This window comes from Phoxinus phoxinus, assembly GCF_949152265.1.
Source record: "Phoxinus phoxinus genome assembly, chromosome: 2".
Classification (NCBI taxonomy): Eukaryota; Metazoa; Chordata; class Actinopteri; order Cypriniformes; family Leuciscidae; genus Phoxinus; species Phoxinus phoxinus.
In genome coordinates, this window is record NC_136877.1 from 9833288 (window position 1) to 9847879 (window position 14592).

The 14592-nt window shown below is 38.6% G+C and overlaps 1 protein-coding gene across 1 annotated transcript; it reads right to left on the minus strand.

Annotated features, from left to right (window-relative positions):
- Positions 1 to 684: 684 nt before the first annotated feature.
- Positions 685 to 8729, minus strand: lgi2a (leucine-rich repeat LGI family, member 2a). The gene is made up of 8 exons (XM_079605318.1): positions 8389 to 8729; positions 8132 to 8203; positions 7192 to 7263; positions 6732 to 6803; positions 6575 to 6646; positions 6035 to 6204; positions 3397 to 3561; positions 685 to 3315 (listed from the first exon to the last, which is right to left on the minus strand). The coding sequence occupies exons 1-8, from the start codon at positions 8607 to 8609 to the stop codon at positions 2498 to 2500; spliced, it is 1662 nt and encodes a 553-aa protein (XP_079461444.1). The 5' UTR covers positions 8610 to 8729; the 3' UTR covers positions 685 to 2497.
- Between the last annotated feature and the right edge of the window lie 5863 nt (positions 8730 to 14592).

The window sequence follows — 14592 nt, forward strand, 5'->3', positions numbered from 1 at the left end:
CGAGTCAGTGTTTACAAATGTGCAGAAGGAGGACCACAGACGTTACATATTTCAGTTTATCGTTTAAAATGCCCATTTCGTGTGCGTATCCTGGGTGTTGTAATATTAAAAAGCCTAAAAGAACATTTTCGTCAGGACAGACATTTTTTACTTTTCATAGAAGCGTGACCTTTTCAATGTAATTGCGTATTACATGACGTCACAAACGCGCATCACAGAACAGAGCAAGGCGAGCGTTTGTGCTTATAAAACTGATTTATTTATTTTTGAAATGACGGAACGTTTCGCTAGATAAGACCCTTATTCATCGTCTGGTATCGTTTAAAGCCCTTTGAAGCTGCACTGACACTGTCATTTGAACCTTGAACCGTTTCGTGCCCATTGACGTCCATTATATGGAGAAATGTTTTCATCAAAAACCTTAATTTCTTTTCGACTGAAGACAGCAAGACATGGACATCTTGGATGACATGGGGGTGAGTAAATTATCAGCAAAAGTTTTTTTAAAAGTGAACTAATCCTTTAAGTCAATTCTTAGCAGTGTTCTTGTGAGTAATTCTCAGAGGCTTGATAAATACGGGCCCAGGTCTCTTAAATCCTCAGGTGATGCTTGTAAAACAGCATTGAAATAATTAACTGAACAGCAACCGCTATAAAATCCTCAATACAACAGCTGATTTTTTTAAAGATTTATTGTGGGACAAAACAGAGTAAAGTCTTCTCTACGAAATGCACATTTCATACGGATTACATAAGCAGAGAGTAGTCTGTTTCTTTTTCGTTTTGAATTTTGTTTAAAAGTAGACATTTCAAGCTTTCTATTTATTTCTCATGTCTGTGAGGCAAGTATACACTGAGTTTCGGTTCATTTATGAGACGAGCTCCAGTTCACGTGCAATGCAAGAGATCGCACCGGCGCCTCCACGTCCTGATTATATGTCTGCTGCATTTGCTTCTTATTTATTACATCCAGGCAATTAGTTGATGAAACAGTGATTAAAATTAAGATACAATTTATACAAAACGAAATTCAATTTAAAGAAAGGCTTTTTACAAAATAAAACTTAATAAAGTGGTCAAAATCATGTCTGACCCATCTTATGATCCTATCTTACTCATGCTGATCACTTTTCATATAATCAACATAGATTAAATAAAAAAATAGCATTATATTATGTAAACATAAATATGGAATATGATTTTTGTAATTAAGACATGTTGGAAAAGGTGTTTATTTAAAGGTGATTGAAGTGGTTTACTGCTATACCACAGGAATTTCTTGCTTTTCAACCGCGGTAAGAAAAAATCGATACCGTCCCAGCCCTATACTCTGCTGAAATGAACTAAATAACTTGAAAAATGTTTAGTCTAATTTTATGAACGAGATTAAAAGATCAGAGTCTGTAAAATGAGCCTAATTCAAATCTCCCTCTTGCTCACTCTCTCTCCTCCCCATCATGAGTGGACACGCCCCCTACTGCTGATTGGCTACAAGTGTGTTGTGGCGCTTGGTCTGATCCACTTTCAACAGAAGTTTCATCTTGAGTTTCTCAGAAATCGCTCACTGCACCTTAAAAATACAAAGCTGTTTACATTCATTGCACAGAGCAAACAAATCATTGACTCCAAAAGTCAGTTAAATTGTTGAAGTTAATGAGTAAGATTAAGTCACTTTCTGTATTAATTAGATGTTTGATGGTTTTAAAGGTTTGTTCTTTTGACAATTTCGCTATATTTAAGCATAGATCATTTTTTTCCATTCACAAAAGGCTTCATTCTTGAATTCAATACACCCAACCACATAAACCAACATTTCTGCAAGTTTTGATTTCCTTCACTCTGAACAGATCCTAATAGGCCAAATGTGATAAAGGTGAATCTTATTAACCGACTAATTCCTTGACATTACAACTTAAATAGTCAAAAGAGATGATTTCAATAAATGGTGAACAATGAGGTAAAATATTACTTAATATTTCGAAAGATAATAGGACTGAATTTGTCACCTGTATCACTAGTCGATCTGCATGCCAGCTCTGAAGATTGTATTTTTTTAATGTTGTTGCAGCCACATCATGCATGCAATCAGCTGTTGCATACAGAAATTTGAAAGGCTCTCAAAGGTACAGTATATATCGTTATGTAGAGTGATTTAGGTTGTTACAGGTGACAAGTGCAACTCTTTTACGCAGTCCATGCACCATACTTTCGGCAGAAATGTTCTCTGATTCAGCAGGGCTGAGGAATTGAGGAATAACAATTATAATATAGTACAACAAAAAAAATGTCAGGGCCTTCCCAGAATCTATGTAAAACAACACAGATGCATGATGTAATACTTATTTTACTATGAACCTGATAATTCCATATTACGTTTGCTTCTCAGACCTCTCTCGTTACAAAACTCACTAATTGTATTGCCCAGAAAAAGTCAAACTGCCAAAGGAGGGGTTGCTGCTGAGCAGACGTGCCTCAATAACGGTGTCCACAATAGCACTCAAAGGCTCAGATCAATGATGATATGCTCATAGATCTGCGTGTTGCCCTTAAAACTGGAGGCAAATACGAAGTCCCTCCGGTCAGTGGAGACCACGGTGAAGGAACGTGGAGCCTGGATGTAGACTTCCTTGAAACGCTCAAAAACCTTCTTCTCAGCATCCCACAGGTAGATCTGCGAGAAGGTGTAGTCGCTTCCCAGAGCCAGGTAGTTCCTCTCTTTGAAGGAAAAAGGCTGCAGGATCATGGAGCCTCTTGAAGGAAGGGCCTGAACCTCAGAAAACTCCTTAGCAGTCCAACGCAAGACTTTGGAGTCACCGATGTACCGGGTCATGGCCAGATAAAGCTCCTCCTTGATCCAAAAGGCCTTGACAGCAACTACATCTTCCATGTTAGGGATCTCACCCTGCAAAGCAAATTTCTGAGTGCTCCTGCTCCACTGATAGATGACCGGAACTTGGGAACGACTTGCAAGGATAAGATGGGCCTTACCATCTAGATTGACAAACTCTGCATCTGTATCACGAAACCATTCATGAAGGGACTGGTAGGAGTAGAAGCCCTTGTCGTTCCATTTGTAGAGAGTGGACAGACCAGCCTTAGAACTGTCAGCGATGATGAAGAACCAGTCGTTACCAATCTGAAAGGCCTCAATGTCATTCGGTTTGGAAATCTTGGATACCTCAATGTCCTGAAACTTTGTAAACTTGCTTTGGTCTTCATCAAACTTATAGATGTGGGAACCACCAAAGAGTTGAGCAACAATGACAAAGACCTGGTTCTGGATAATCACAGACTTGCAGCCAACAATGGATTGACCTGAGATGAAAGAAAACACACTGCATGAGATTTGTTGCATCATACACAATCCTTAATATCGTGACTTTACCATGAATGCACCTGTGATGTTGTCATAAGTCCTGAAGTTCATCTCGATGTGGTCCCATTGGAGCACCATGCAGCTCTCTGCGTTAGGAGCAGCGATGGCCACGTACACGTCGTTCTTGTGGGAGAACGTGTCCACAGACAAAGACTCCGTAGGCACAGAGTGGAGAGGAACGAAATCTGGCCAACATATGGTAAAATGACATCTTAGACTATGTCCATATTAATCCGCATATATTTGAAACTGCCATTTTCATTTCAAAACACTCTTCGTCCACAAAACAGTTACCAGGTTCTATTGACTTCCATAGTATATTTTTTTCCTACTATGGAAGTCAATGGGACCTGGTAACTGTTTTGTTACTGACATTTTTCAAAATATCTTCCTTTGTGTTCAGCAGAAGAAAGAAATTCATACAGGTTTGAAACAACTTGAGGGTGAGTATATGATGACAGAATTTTCATTTTAAAGTGAACTATCCCTTTAAGTGTTTTCCAAAAGTGGCTTAAATCACCATGCTGTGCATGTGTTAAATATCATAAAAGCTCCCTGAGGTGATACCAAGAGACCAGACATAATATAGTTCTCACGGTATTCTACTAAAATATCCATCTACTTACTGATGCTTCCAGGTCCCACTGGATCGCCATTTCATGTATGGTCTAAAAGGGCATTTGCCCTCGTGTTTTGCAGCAGGACAGCAATTGTGAGTACATTTTATGTTATCTTTGCAGGAATCATGTAATATGAAGTAACATTTATCTTTAGCAACACTATGAAAGTGAATAGCAGACAGAACAATGCAGTTACAACCATATATATATATATATATATATATATATATATATATATATATACATTATATGGTGCAATATGTGTCACATGACTAAACATGCATCATCGTTTTCAGTCCACACTACAATGCAAAAACGGCATTTTCAAATGTATCCACTTGGGAGAGCATCTTCAAAAAGCTCAGTTTATATTGGACAAAAACAGTATGTGTGGATGAAAGGCCAAAACATGGAGGAAAAGCATTTAAAAAAAAAATGTTTTGTCCGGATTAATGTGAACGTAGCCTTAGTAACTTTACTACTTAGTAGTAGTTTTGTATCTCATGATTAGCTGCATGAAATCCCTTAAGACACACCCAAGGAAAGTATTCTTTGTAAGACATGAAACGTGTCCATAAAATACGACCCCATTTCCTAAATGTTCATTCTCTTAAACCTTAATTTAACTGACAAAAGTATAAAGACAAGATTTCCCAAAAAGTTGGGACAGGGGCTAAATAAAAGTGAAAAAATGAAAGAATATCCAAGTGAACGTGTTTTGAAACAGTCCACAATTTAGCAGGTGAATTGGTGAGGGTATCATTATTGGGTATAAAGCAAAGATGGGTCATGGCTCACCACTTTGTGCCAAATATCATCAGAGAATTTTCAAACAATTCAAAAATATTTTTTCTCAATGCAAGATGGCAAAGAATTTAGGTCTTTCACCATCTACCATACATAATAATGCGAAAATATTCAGGGAATCTAGGGAAATCTGTCTGTGTAGGGCAAGGGATGAGACCTCCGTTGTATGTGCGTGACCTTTGAGCCCTCAGATGTCACTGCATAAGAAACCATCATGCTACTCTGTTAAATACCGGTACAGCCACATGTACTCAGGAGTACTTTCAAAAATCATTGTCACTTAACAGTCTGTCGCTGCATCAAGAAAAAAATCTACTTGAAACTCTGTTATGCATACAGAGAAAGCTATACATCGATTCTATGCGGAGATACCGCCGAGTTCTCTGGGCCCGAGCTCATCTCAGATGCCCCAAAAGACAGTGGAAATATGTGCTGTGGTCAAATGAGTCCATGTTTCAGTTTGTTTTTGGAAAAAAATGGACATTGAGTTCTCAACCCGAAACCCGTTCTCAAAGACGAAAGGGACTATCCAGACAGGTGCAAAACAGTATGGGTGACTTGCATGTGTGAAGGTACCATTGATGTGGAGGCATATATTGGGATTGTACAGAGACATACTGCCATCAAGATGACATCTGTCCTGGGACACAAGACAATGCCAGTTCTCTTTGTGCATGTGCTAAAACAGAGTGGTTTCTTAGAAACTCTACACCATAGAGTGCATGTGCTTGACTGCCTGTCTGCAGAAGAAAATTAACAAATCACATATTCTTGATTTTATTGCATTTTACAAAAAGTCAAAACTTTTCTGGAAATGGGGTTGTATTCCCATGCTGTAAATGCTTGTGAGGTTCGGATAAAAGTAACTTCTTATTGAATAAATGTCAACGGTTTCCAATCCATTGGCTTTTAAAGTCGATGGAAGTAGCAACAGATCTTTTCTTCTGTATTGTGATGTGCATCTGAGTGTAATGGATTATCGAAAAAGCAAAAATGTGTTGCAGAAGTCCTGCATACATAACATAAGCTGAGAGAAGTCTGTCGTTTCACCAGAAGTCCAGTTCTGACATTTTGACTAAACAATACCAGAAAATCCATATATCTATAACAAGCATTTAGGAATGTAACCGAATTGTTTCTACTGGTGAATAGCTGTAAACAACAAACAAAAAGCACTGGATTGGATTTATAGTCTGAAAAGGCTTACACACACACACGCTCATTCACATACCTGTAGAGATACACTCGTTATGCAAGCTCGCCATGTCATTGAGCCGTTTGCCCTTCATCTCCTCAGGGCCGGCGCAGAGGACGTCTGATACAGTGGCATTCGTGCTCTTTAGCCACATCATCAACCATTTCGCTCGGCAGTCGCACTCAAAAACATTGCCCCTCAGGTCTCTGCAAGGAAATGCATAGGAACAAAATCAATCAACAAGCATGAATAGATTCATATATTGTGCCCCTTTCAGTAGGTTTAAATATAGAGACTTTCCCCCAGTTTCACAGACAAGGCTTAAGCTAGTCACAGACTAAAATGCCTGAGCTTTTTTAACTGAAAGCAACTTGCACTGACAGATCTGAAAAAAAGTCAGTGCCATTGTTTTGTCTCAAGATGCACACCAGTAATGTATTTTCTAAAAGAATATCCTAATTGTACTAAAGCCTAATCCTGGCTTAATCGAAGCCCAGTCTGTGAAACAAGGAACATATCATATTCAGTAAGGTCTACTACAATGCTAAGTAAGCATTTGCAGAAGTTCAGACTCACAACTCTATCAATGATTCCAGATCAATGAATAGCTCTCTGGGCAAAGCTTTAATGTTGTTGTTTGCCAAAGATCTGTGAGGGAGACAGCAACACTTTAGAGTAAAGTACAATACAAATGAGTGGCAGCGGTACATTAATTGATTATAATAAAACATACAGATGCGTCAAATCCCTAAGTCCCCTGAAAGAGTATTTTGATGTTGTCTCAATCTTGTTGTTTTCTATAAACCTAAAGAATGGAGAGAGAAATAAGAGTAAAAGATAATGGTCAGTGGACATGAAATGGAACCAGGATGATCAACTGAACCATTAAGAAAGTAAACTCCGTGAGAAACAGGCTATACAAATAAGTACAAAAATAAAATAAATGCATTTTAATTAAATATATATAGAACACATTGAGGACTGTTATACATTCAGATGTTCAAAGAATGTGTGCATATCTTCAATATGTAAACGAACACACATATTCAGAACTTCAGAAATCACTTGCAGCTTCCCAATATATTGCTCTCACATACATGGTTTACTTTAAATACTTTAGACTTTCCATTCCTATAGCAACAGTATTGCAATAGATATCTATATCCATAAATAATCCTTAAAAGAAAACTTACAGGTACTCCAGGTGCGGAAGGCCGGAAAATGCATCATCCCTTACTGTAGTGAGGGCATTGGAGTTCAGCAACCTGTCAGAGTTTACAGTCACAACCGTTACCAATGATCATTATCATTCTGAGGGTTTACATTGCAGTTCTATTTAAATTGAGTGTTGCTACAGAGTTTTTCGATACACAGATAAAACTTGCCCTCTCACTCAATGAGTGCCAGCCAGGGCAGGCACATATCTCTCTATATCCCTAAGTCAGTGTTTCAAATCGCTGACATCCTACATTACGCCAATGACAGAATGGAAAAGACACTATGTTCTCAGTGTCCAAAAAGTAACAGGAGGAAAACTGTCACTTTCTGAGAGCAAATGTCCCTTTGACTTTTTAAATAGCTATAGAGGGGAAATAGACCTCCCAAATGTCACCTTCATGTGTTTAGTTGAGGAGCATTGGATTCCAGTGCTAAATAGCTGAAGGCAAAACGTGTTTAACAAATTGTTCAATATGCATCTAAAGCAACTAGATACTTACTCTAAGGGCTGAATGTATTTTTACAGGTCAAAATATTGTCCATCATTAAATTAAGACAGCTATTTTTAATTCAGAAAGCAGTCCATTTCCAGTTTATCCAACCCAAGTAGGGTCAACTGAATATTTTTGGTTTTGCATAATTTGGTGAAGCACTGGCTAAATCTTTAATTTTTATTTTTGCGCTACTACAACCATGCTGTAAATATCAAATACAAATTAAACTGTATTTCAGAAGTGGAAATTATAATCAGCAAAAGGAGACAGTGGATTTCTGTACAAAAATCTGAGCAATTTTGTAGGCTAGGCTACTATAAAAAATCTAGAAATTCTTCTACAAATGTAAGTTAATGAGAAGCACACTTAACAAGATCATTAATGCTATAGACATTTGGTTAGTCAGATGGGCTTTACTTACAGTAACTGTAAGGACGGCATGTGTGAGAACATCGCCTCCCTGACCTCAGAGAATGTCCCATTCACAATACTCCTGTAAAACATCGGCCATATGAGACATTCAGTGCAATTCTGGTACAAAATAATGTTACATAGTCTACACTATAAAGGCAATATGACTGAATATAGCGAATGCTATTTTCCAACTAAGCTCTGAATTCAAGCACATTAATACATGAGCCCACTAATGATCTAATACATAAAAATGATGGGACTTACAGTGAACTGACATCGTTGGGAATGAATCGCGGGACATACGAGGACCCGACGCAAATGATAGACTCCTTGGAGCAGCTACATGAGGGCGGACATTTAAAAACCTTTTTCGCCGTGTTCCCTAACGGGGCCAGGTATAATACTAGCGCCGATATAATCACGACAGTCCGCATGTTGTTTGTCAGGCTCGCATGTGTGAATCCGGAGAAAATCGCGGTCGCCATCCACCCTGCAGTATGAAATGCAGCACTGAAGCGCCTGACATCAGCAGTTCGGCTGCAGAGCTCCTCTCGCGAATTATTTATTTATTAGGGCGCCCAATAACGGTGGATGATGGTTAAACAGTCTCGATGATGATTACTTTTATAGCTGCAGATCGGTCTTGGCCAATATTCATTCAGGAATTCTGAAATGCAATCCTTCTAGAAAAATAAAGACATTTTCTCTTCCATTTTAGAGAACCGAAAGACTTTTCCTCTTGTAGGCTAATTTCAAAAACCATCAAAGCCCCCATGAAATCACTCACAGTTCAGTTTTCTTTTTCTGTGGTGATGTATTTTTTTCATGATGTATTTCCTCATAAAACAGGATGTTTGGACGGAATAGGCTAAGGATCCGTTATACATGAACCATGATTTGCTGTAGGCCAGTCATTTTCAGAATATTGCAACCATAGACTGTAAAAAAAAAAGCTACTTGCAACTTGCGATAACATATTAGCAGAATTTTTATTTCACCCAAAAAATCATTCAGTGAACAGTTCTTAATGGAAACCATAATTTTTTTTAGTGTGAATTATATTTAGCCTAAAGTGGTAAATTATGTTGTTGTTTGTTTGGTTTTGCGCAAACAAAGCCTCGCATCACTAAACCACTGGAGTCACGTGGATTATTTTAATGATGTCTTACCTTTCTGAGGTTTGAAAGTGGTAGTTGCGTAGCTGTCAATGGAGAGACAGAAATCTCTCAGATTTAATTAAAAAGATCTTCATTTGTATTCCGAAGATGAACGAAAGCCTTATGGGTTTGGAATGACATGAGGGTGAGTAATTAATGACAGAATTTTGGGTGAACTATCCCTTTAAGCGATTTCTTTAATGATTATGAGTAAGTAACAGATTCTGCATTAAGAGAACTTCTGTGGCATCAAGAAAACTGCTTTGCCATTTAGGCCTATTTTTATTGTTTCCTTTCTTTTAAAAAGGGGGACAGTACAAAAATCTTGACATTATTGTAAATAGGCTATCAGCATTAGTTTCTATTACTAAAAAATGCGGGGCTTTAGAATGAGTTAAAAGTTACTTTTGTTAACTCACACAAAGCCAAAAACTGACACTCTAATGGACAGTTTGGCAGTCTCGCTGTTTTAAAATCGTCAGCATTCTAACATCTATTTAACTGTCCAAACAATGCATTACCTAAATGCAAAAAACATATTGTCAGCAGCCTGTTCTATTACCGCTTTTAAAGCACTTGAAGTTAAAGTATGTGATAAGTCAATGAGACACGTCCCTCATATATTGATGACTGAGAGTAAACAATACGAGTAAAACATCTGGAGTGGTCTTCTTTTAAAATCATCTGTAATTTTGGGGATAAACAATATAGATTTAGAGTTCTACAGTGACTGCACACCTCATAGCTGCCTATATTTTTCATTAATTTACTCAAAAAAGCTGGAAACTATGGAAGATTGTATCCGCTGTGGAATAAAAAATGTAAAAAAAGGTTATTCGCATTTTTTTATCTCTCAATTCTGACTTTATAACTCGCAATGCAAGTTATCGCAGTTCTAACTATTTAGAAATTTATAACTTTATAGAGTTTATAACTTAAAATTCTGACTTTTTTTCTCAGAATTGTGGGATGTAATCTTCATAGGAACCAAACCTACTATGATGAACACAATATGTTCATTTAGTCTCAGTGAATCAAAGAAAAAAATCTGAAAAAAGAAATGCAACAATGTATAAAATACCATTATTTGAAATTTTATTCAAAATAATATTTGTATGATTTATATGTAAATCAGGGAGGCCTATTTGGCTAATGCTTTAAAGGTAGGGTAGGCAATTTCAGAGAGGCTAGCATTAGCAAGCTAGCTTTTAAAGCATGAGATCCCACCCTCCCTTCAGAGCGTTTCCAAAGCCTCGCCTCCTTCAAAACACACAACACACAGCCACACACAGTGTCAGAGCAGATACTGCAAAGCGTCACAAGAGATGCCGTTATATTACCTCATGTCTCAAAACACATAACATTACAATAATAACGAAACAGGCCTCCTACTTATACCACCTGACTGCTGCAGATTCATTTCGGCATTGATCGTGCAGCCAGAGAAATGCATAAATCTGATTCTGAGGACCTGAACAGGTTGTCATCTCGTAATTACGGTTACGACATGACGTGACTGTAAAAAGGAGAACGCTGTTTCTTTGTGGTGCTTGGTGACTGTCTGTCTACAACTCTGCATAGCCTTATGGAACGCCCTGATGACGTTTGATGTCTGCGCGAGCTGGTGCGCGGAAGTATATGTGGAATGGGCTTTCCTGTAGCTCAAACAGTAGAGTGTTGGCGCTAGCAACGCCAAGGTCATGGGTTCGTTTCCCAGGGAAAGCAAGAACTGACAAAATGTAAAATGTGTACCTTGATTGCAATGTAAGTCGCTTTGGATAAAAGCGTCTGCCAAATGCATAAATGTAAATGTAAGTATACATATGCTGACAGGCAGGCAGGACATCCTATCATTGGACTCGGACCGAATGCAATGATTGGATGAAAAAAATTTGGTCCAGAGACTTCTACAGAAGATATATGCACATTTTAAAATATTTAGACCACTTCTATTATTGATTGTCAGCAGGATTTTCAACCAGTATAACAAAAAGTGTTTATGAAAAAAAAAAAGCCTACCATACCTTTAAAGAGCAGTCATAAACACGGAGTGATTGATGATGGGAGGAAAAGGATAAGTGTAGCCTAAGTGGAAGGAAAAATCTGTGTCAGCAAAACAGTAAGATAACAGTAAGAGGAGAGTTTTTTTACTAAGAGACCTAGCCTGTTGAACAGATGGAATATGGATATGGAGAGTAGCAGAGGGATCGGTGGATGAAGATGACAGAGTGAGAGAACAGCAGAGGCTGATCTGACATAAATCATTAACAGAAATGCTGCTGGACTGCACATAAAATGCATCACAGCGTAGCATGAGAAGCTGATTCAACACCTCTGACGTGAAAACAGATACTGTGCACCTTCCTCTGGCACGTCACTGAACAGATGTTATTAAACACGCTGGACTATTGTGTGGAGTTAAGACTTTAAACACTGCATTGTGCAACCACTCTGTTAATTTAACGTTTTGTGTTAAACCTTCAAATGGACAAGAAACAAGCAAACAAATCAAAAAGGTAAAAGAAAATTAAAAAGAAAAGAAGAAAAAAAGGTCATTCTAATTGCTGGCAAATATTATTCGTTGTCAGTTACTGGTGAGCAAGATAGGCCTTTAATTTGATTCTAAATCCCAAGATGATCCCAAGTCTTATAAAAGGATTTAAGTGAGCCAGAGAATGAGCTTATTAACTTTAAGTCTTATACAATCAAAAATGTCCTTTATCCACCTGTCATGTGTCAGGGGAGAATAATTCTTCCACTTAAGGATAGCCCATCAGGCCGAGATCAAAGTAAAAGCAACAACCTTGCGATGTCAAAGCAGGCCTAAATGAAACCCCAAAGAGGGCTTGCAAGGGATCAGGGTCTATATTAGATCTGAGAGCTTTTTTTAAGAGTGTCAAATTCACTGGGCCAAAAAGTTTCCAACAGTGGACACCTCCAAAACATCTGCAGGTGTTTGGCAGGTGAATAGTTGCAGACTGCATTCCTGTCTTGGAAAAATGAGTCCAATTGACCGTTCGCAAAGACCCGCCCGCCTTAGTTACTGTCGCTATGTCCGACAAGCTACGCCGCTCTCACGCCACACCATGTTCTCACGCAGTGAAAAATACATCGCAAAGCAGAGAGCACACTGACAACACGCTGACACTGACAGACAGGACAGACAAGGGCCCGGTTCCCCGATAACGCTCACACTTAGCGATAGCGCTAAGAAGACTCGAAAGTAGGGATGGCCCGATACCACTTTTTCCAGGCCGAGTCCGATACTTTCATTTTTGGTACTCGCCGATACCGATACCGTAACCGATACCTGTATTTTTATTTTCAATTAATTTAATTCATGCATTTGTCATTTTTAAATGTATTGGTAGAGAAACCAAAAGAATGTCAAATCATATTTGTTTATTAAATGTAAACTTAATTTGTTCATCAAATATATTTAATGCACTGCATATTCATTACTGTATAAATTAAATATAGATGGATCTTTTTGTGAAGTTACAAAAAAAGGTAGCCTATTTAGTCAAGAGTTAATCCTTTGTCTGGTTAACATTAAAACACAGCAGCAGATTAATTAAACTGCTGCCCCTTTAAGACCGAACGCACGGAACCCATTTGAATTATACTGTCTACGTTCACTTGACATATAATATACTTTGTTTACTAGGATACTCGCCAAGACGGGCGTTTTTACATAGTTTTGTGTGAATTCATCCGTGAAATAATTCCACTCAGTGTTCGCGCGCCGTCTGAGGCGATGGTTTTCGGGGCGCGCGCTTTGGATGTTTGAAGTTCATGTAACTTCTTGACCTGCAAATGTCCTGTAATAATGTCGTTAAACATAAATAAGGTAACAGTTCATGTTTTACTTACATATACGATTTAGTTTTAATCCAAATATACGTGCCGAGTGAACGATCAGCAATCCAGAGCATTCAACAGAAGTGCGTGCTCTCTCTCTCTCTCTCTCTCTCTCTCTCTCTCTCTCTCTCTCTCTCTCTCTCTCTCTCTCTCTCTGGTCAGTTAATGTTAATAATAAGCTACATGCCGTTTTACTTTCTTTGCCATTGATATCCGACTGAACTACAAACTTTCCACTAACGTCTGATGCGCTCGACCAGCTCGCGCTTCGGTGCCGCGGCGCGCTCAATCCACTGCGCGTTTTTCTCTTATCAGCTCGCGCACCACAGCTATATAGGCGTTACTATATTTTGTTTAATATTTCACTAATATGATACATTTACTTCATAGACAGCCTTCTTTTTTATCCCCATTATACTTTGTTGTCAGTGCTTCTTTGTCTGGACACAAACACTGTACACACGCTGCCTGGTATCAGTTGTTGGTATCGGGGCGTTTTTACGAGTACGAGTACATGAGCTCAGTATGGGGCCGATACCCGATACTGGTATCGGTATCGGGCCATCCCTACTCGAAAGATATATCTTACCAAAGTAGTTTATGTTCCTAAGTGTGTTCCCCGAAGTGTCCCTTAGGAAGCTTCTTAACACGCTGCCTCTTACGTTCGACGTTACAAGGCGCTGTCCCAAGTGAAGATGCTGAATTAGTTGGCATCCATTGCTCAGGAATCGATTTTCCACTTCACGCGAAGGTGCATTACGGCGTTAAAAGACAACACGTTCTATGCAAATGAAACATTCCTCAAATTATTCCAGTAACATTCATTTTAACAGTTTAATTTAGCAGTAAAATATAGACTATTAATTAAATTATCAAATTTTCAGTAATATGTTCACACGATATGTTGTGACGGGTAGACGAACCGGGTATCCCTCGCTAATCATCCACCCTCCTTATCCCGTTGTGCCACTTGTGCCGCTTCTTGACATGGGTTTAACGACTTCTAAAAATGATATAATACACTTTTATATTAATGGTAAGATTGGCAAGCATGCAGTTACTTCTGTTTAATGCGGTATTGATTGCCATTGGTTAATGTTTTCAATAAAAAGCAACCTATCTACAATGAACAGAGAGAGAGAGTTAGATACAGAATATGGTGGGCAAGCAACGTAAAAAAAGGGCACCAAGCTTCTCGTCAGAGGAACTTGAAGTTTTGCTGGACGAGGTGAGCTTGCACAAGGTGACACTGTTTTCCAGCTTTCGGAATAACTTGTGCAACAGCAACAAAAAAGAGCTATGGAGCGACATAGCAAGGAAGATGGCTGCCTCCGGATCAGGCACACCAAGGTCCTGGCAGGATGTCAGGCAAAATGTCAAAAGGGCTTCATTTTTGCAGAATTTTAGAAAAAAATGTTCATGGACTAAACGGCTCCGCGGCCGGCGCCGT

Bases quoted from the DNA above. Each gene is read 5' to 3' on its own strand.
- lgi2a (XM_079605318.1), bottom strand. From the start codon at position 8,609: ATGGCGACCGCGATTTTCTCCGGATTCACACATGCGAGCCTGACAAAC. The intron at 7,264-8,131 runs GTAAGTAAAGCC...AAACTCTGACAG, and splicing joins ATGCCGTCCTTACAGTTACT to GTTGCTGAACTCCAATGCCC. The intron at 3,316-3,396 runs GTGCATTCATGG...CTTTCATCTCAG, and splicing joins GACTTATGACAACATCACAG to GTCAATCCATTGTTGGCTGC.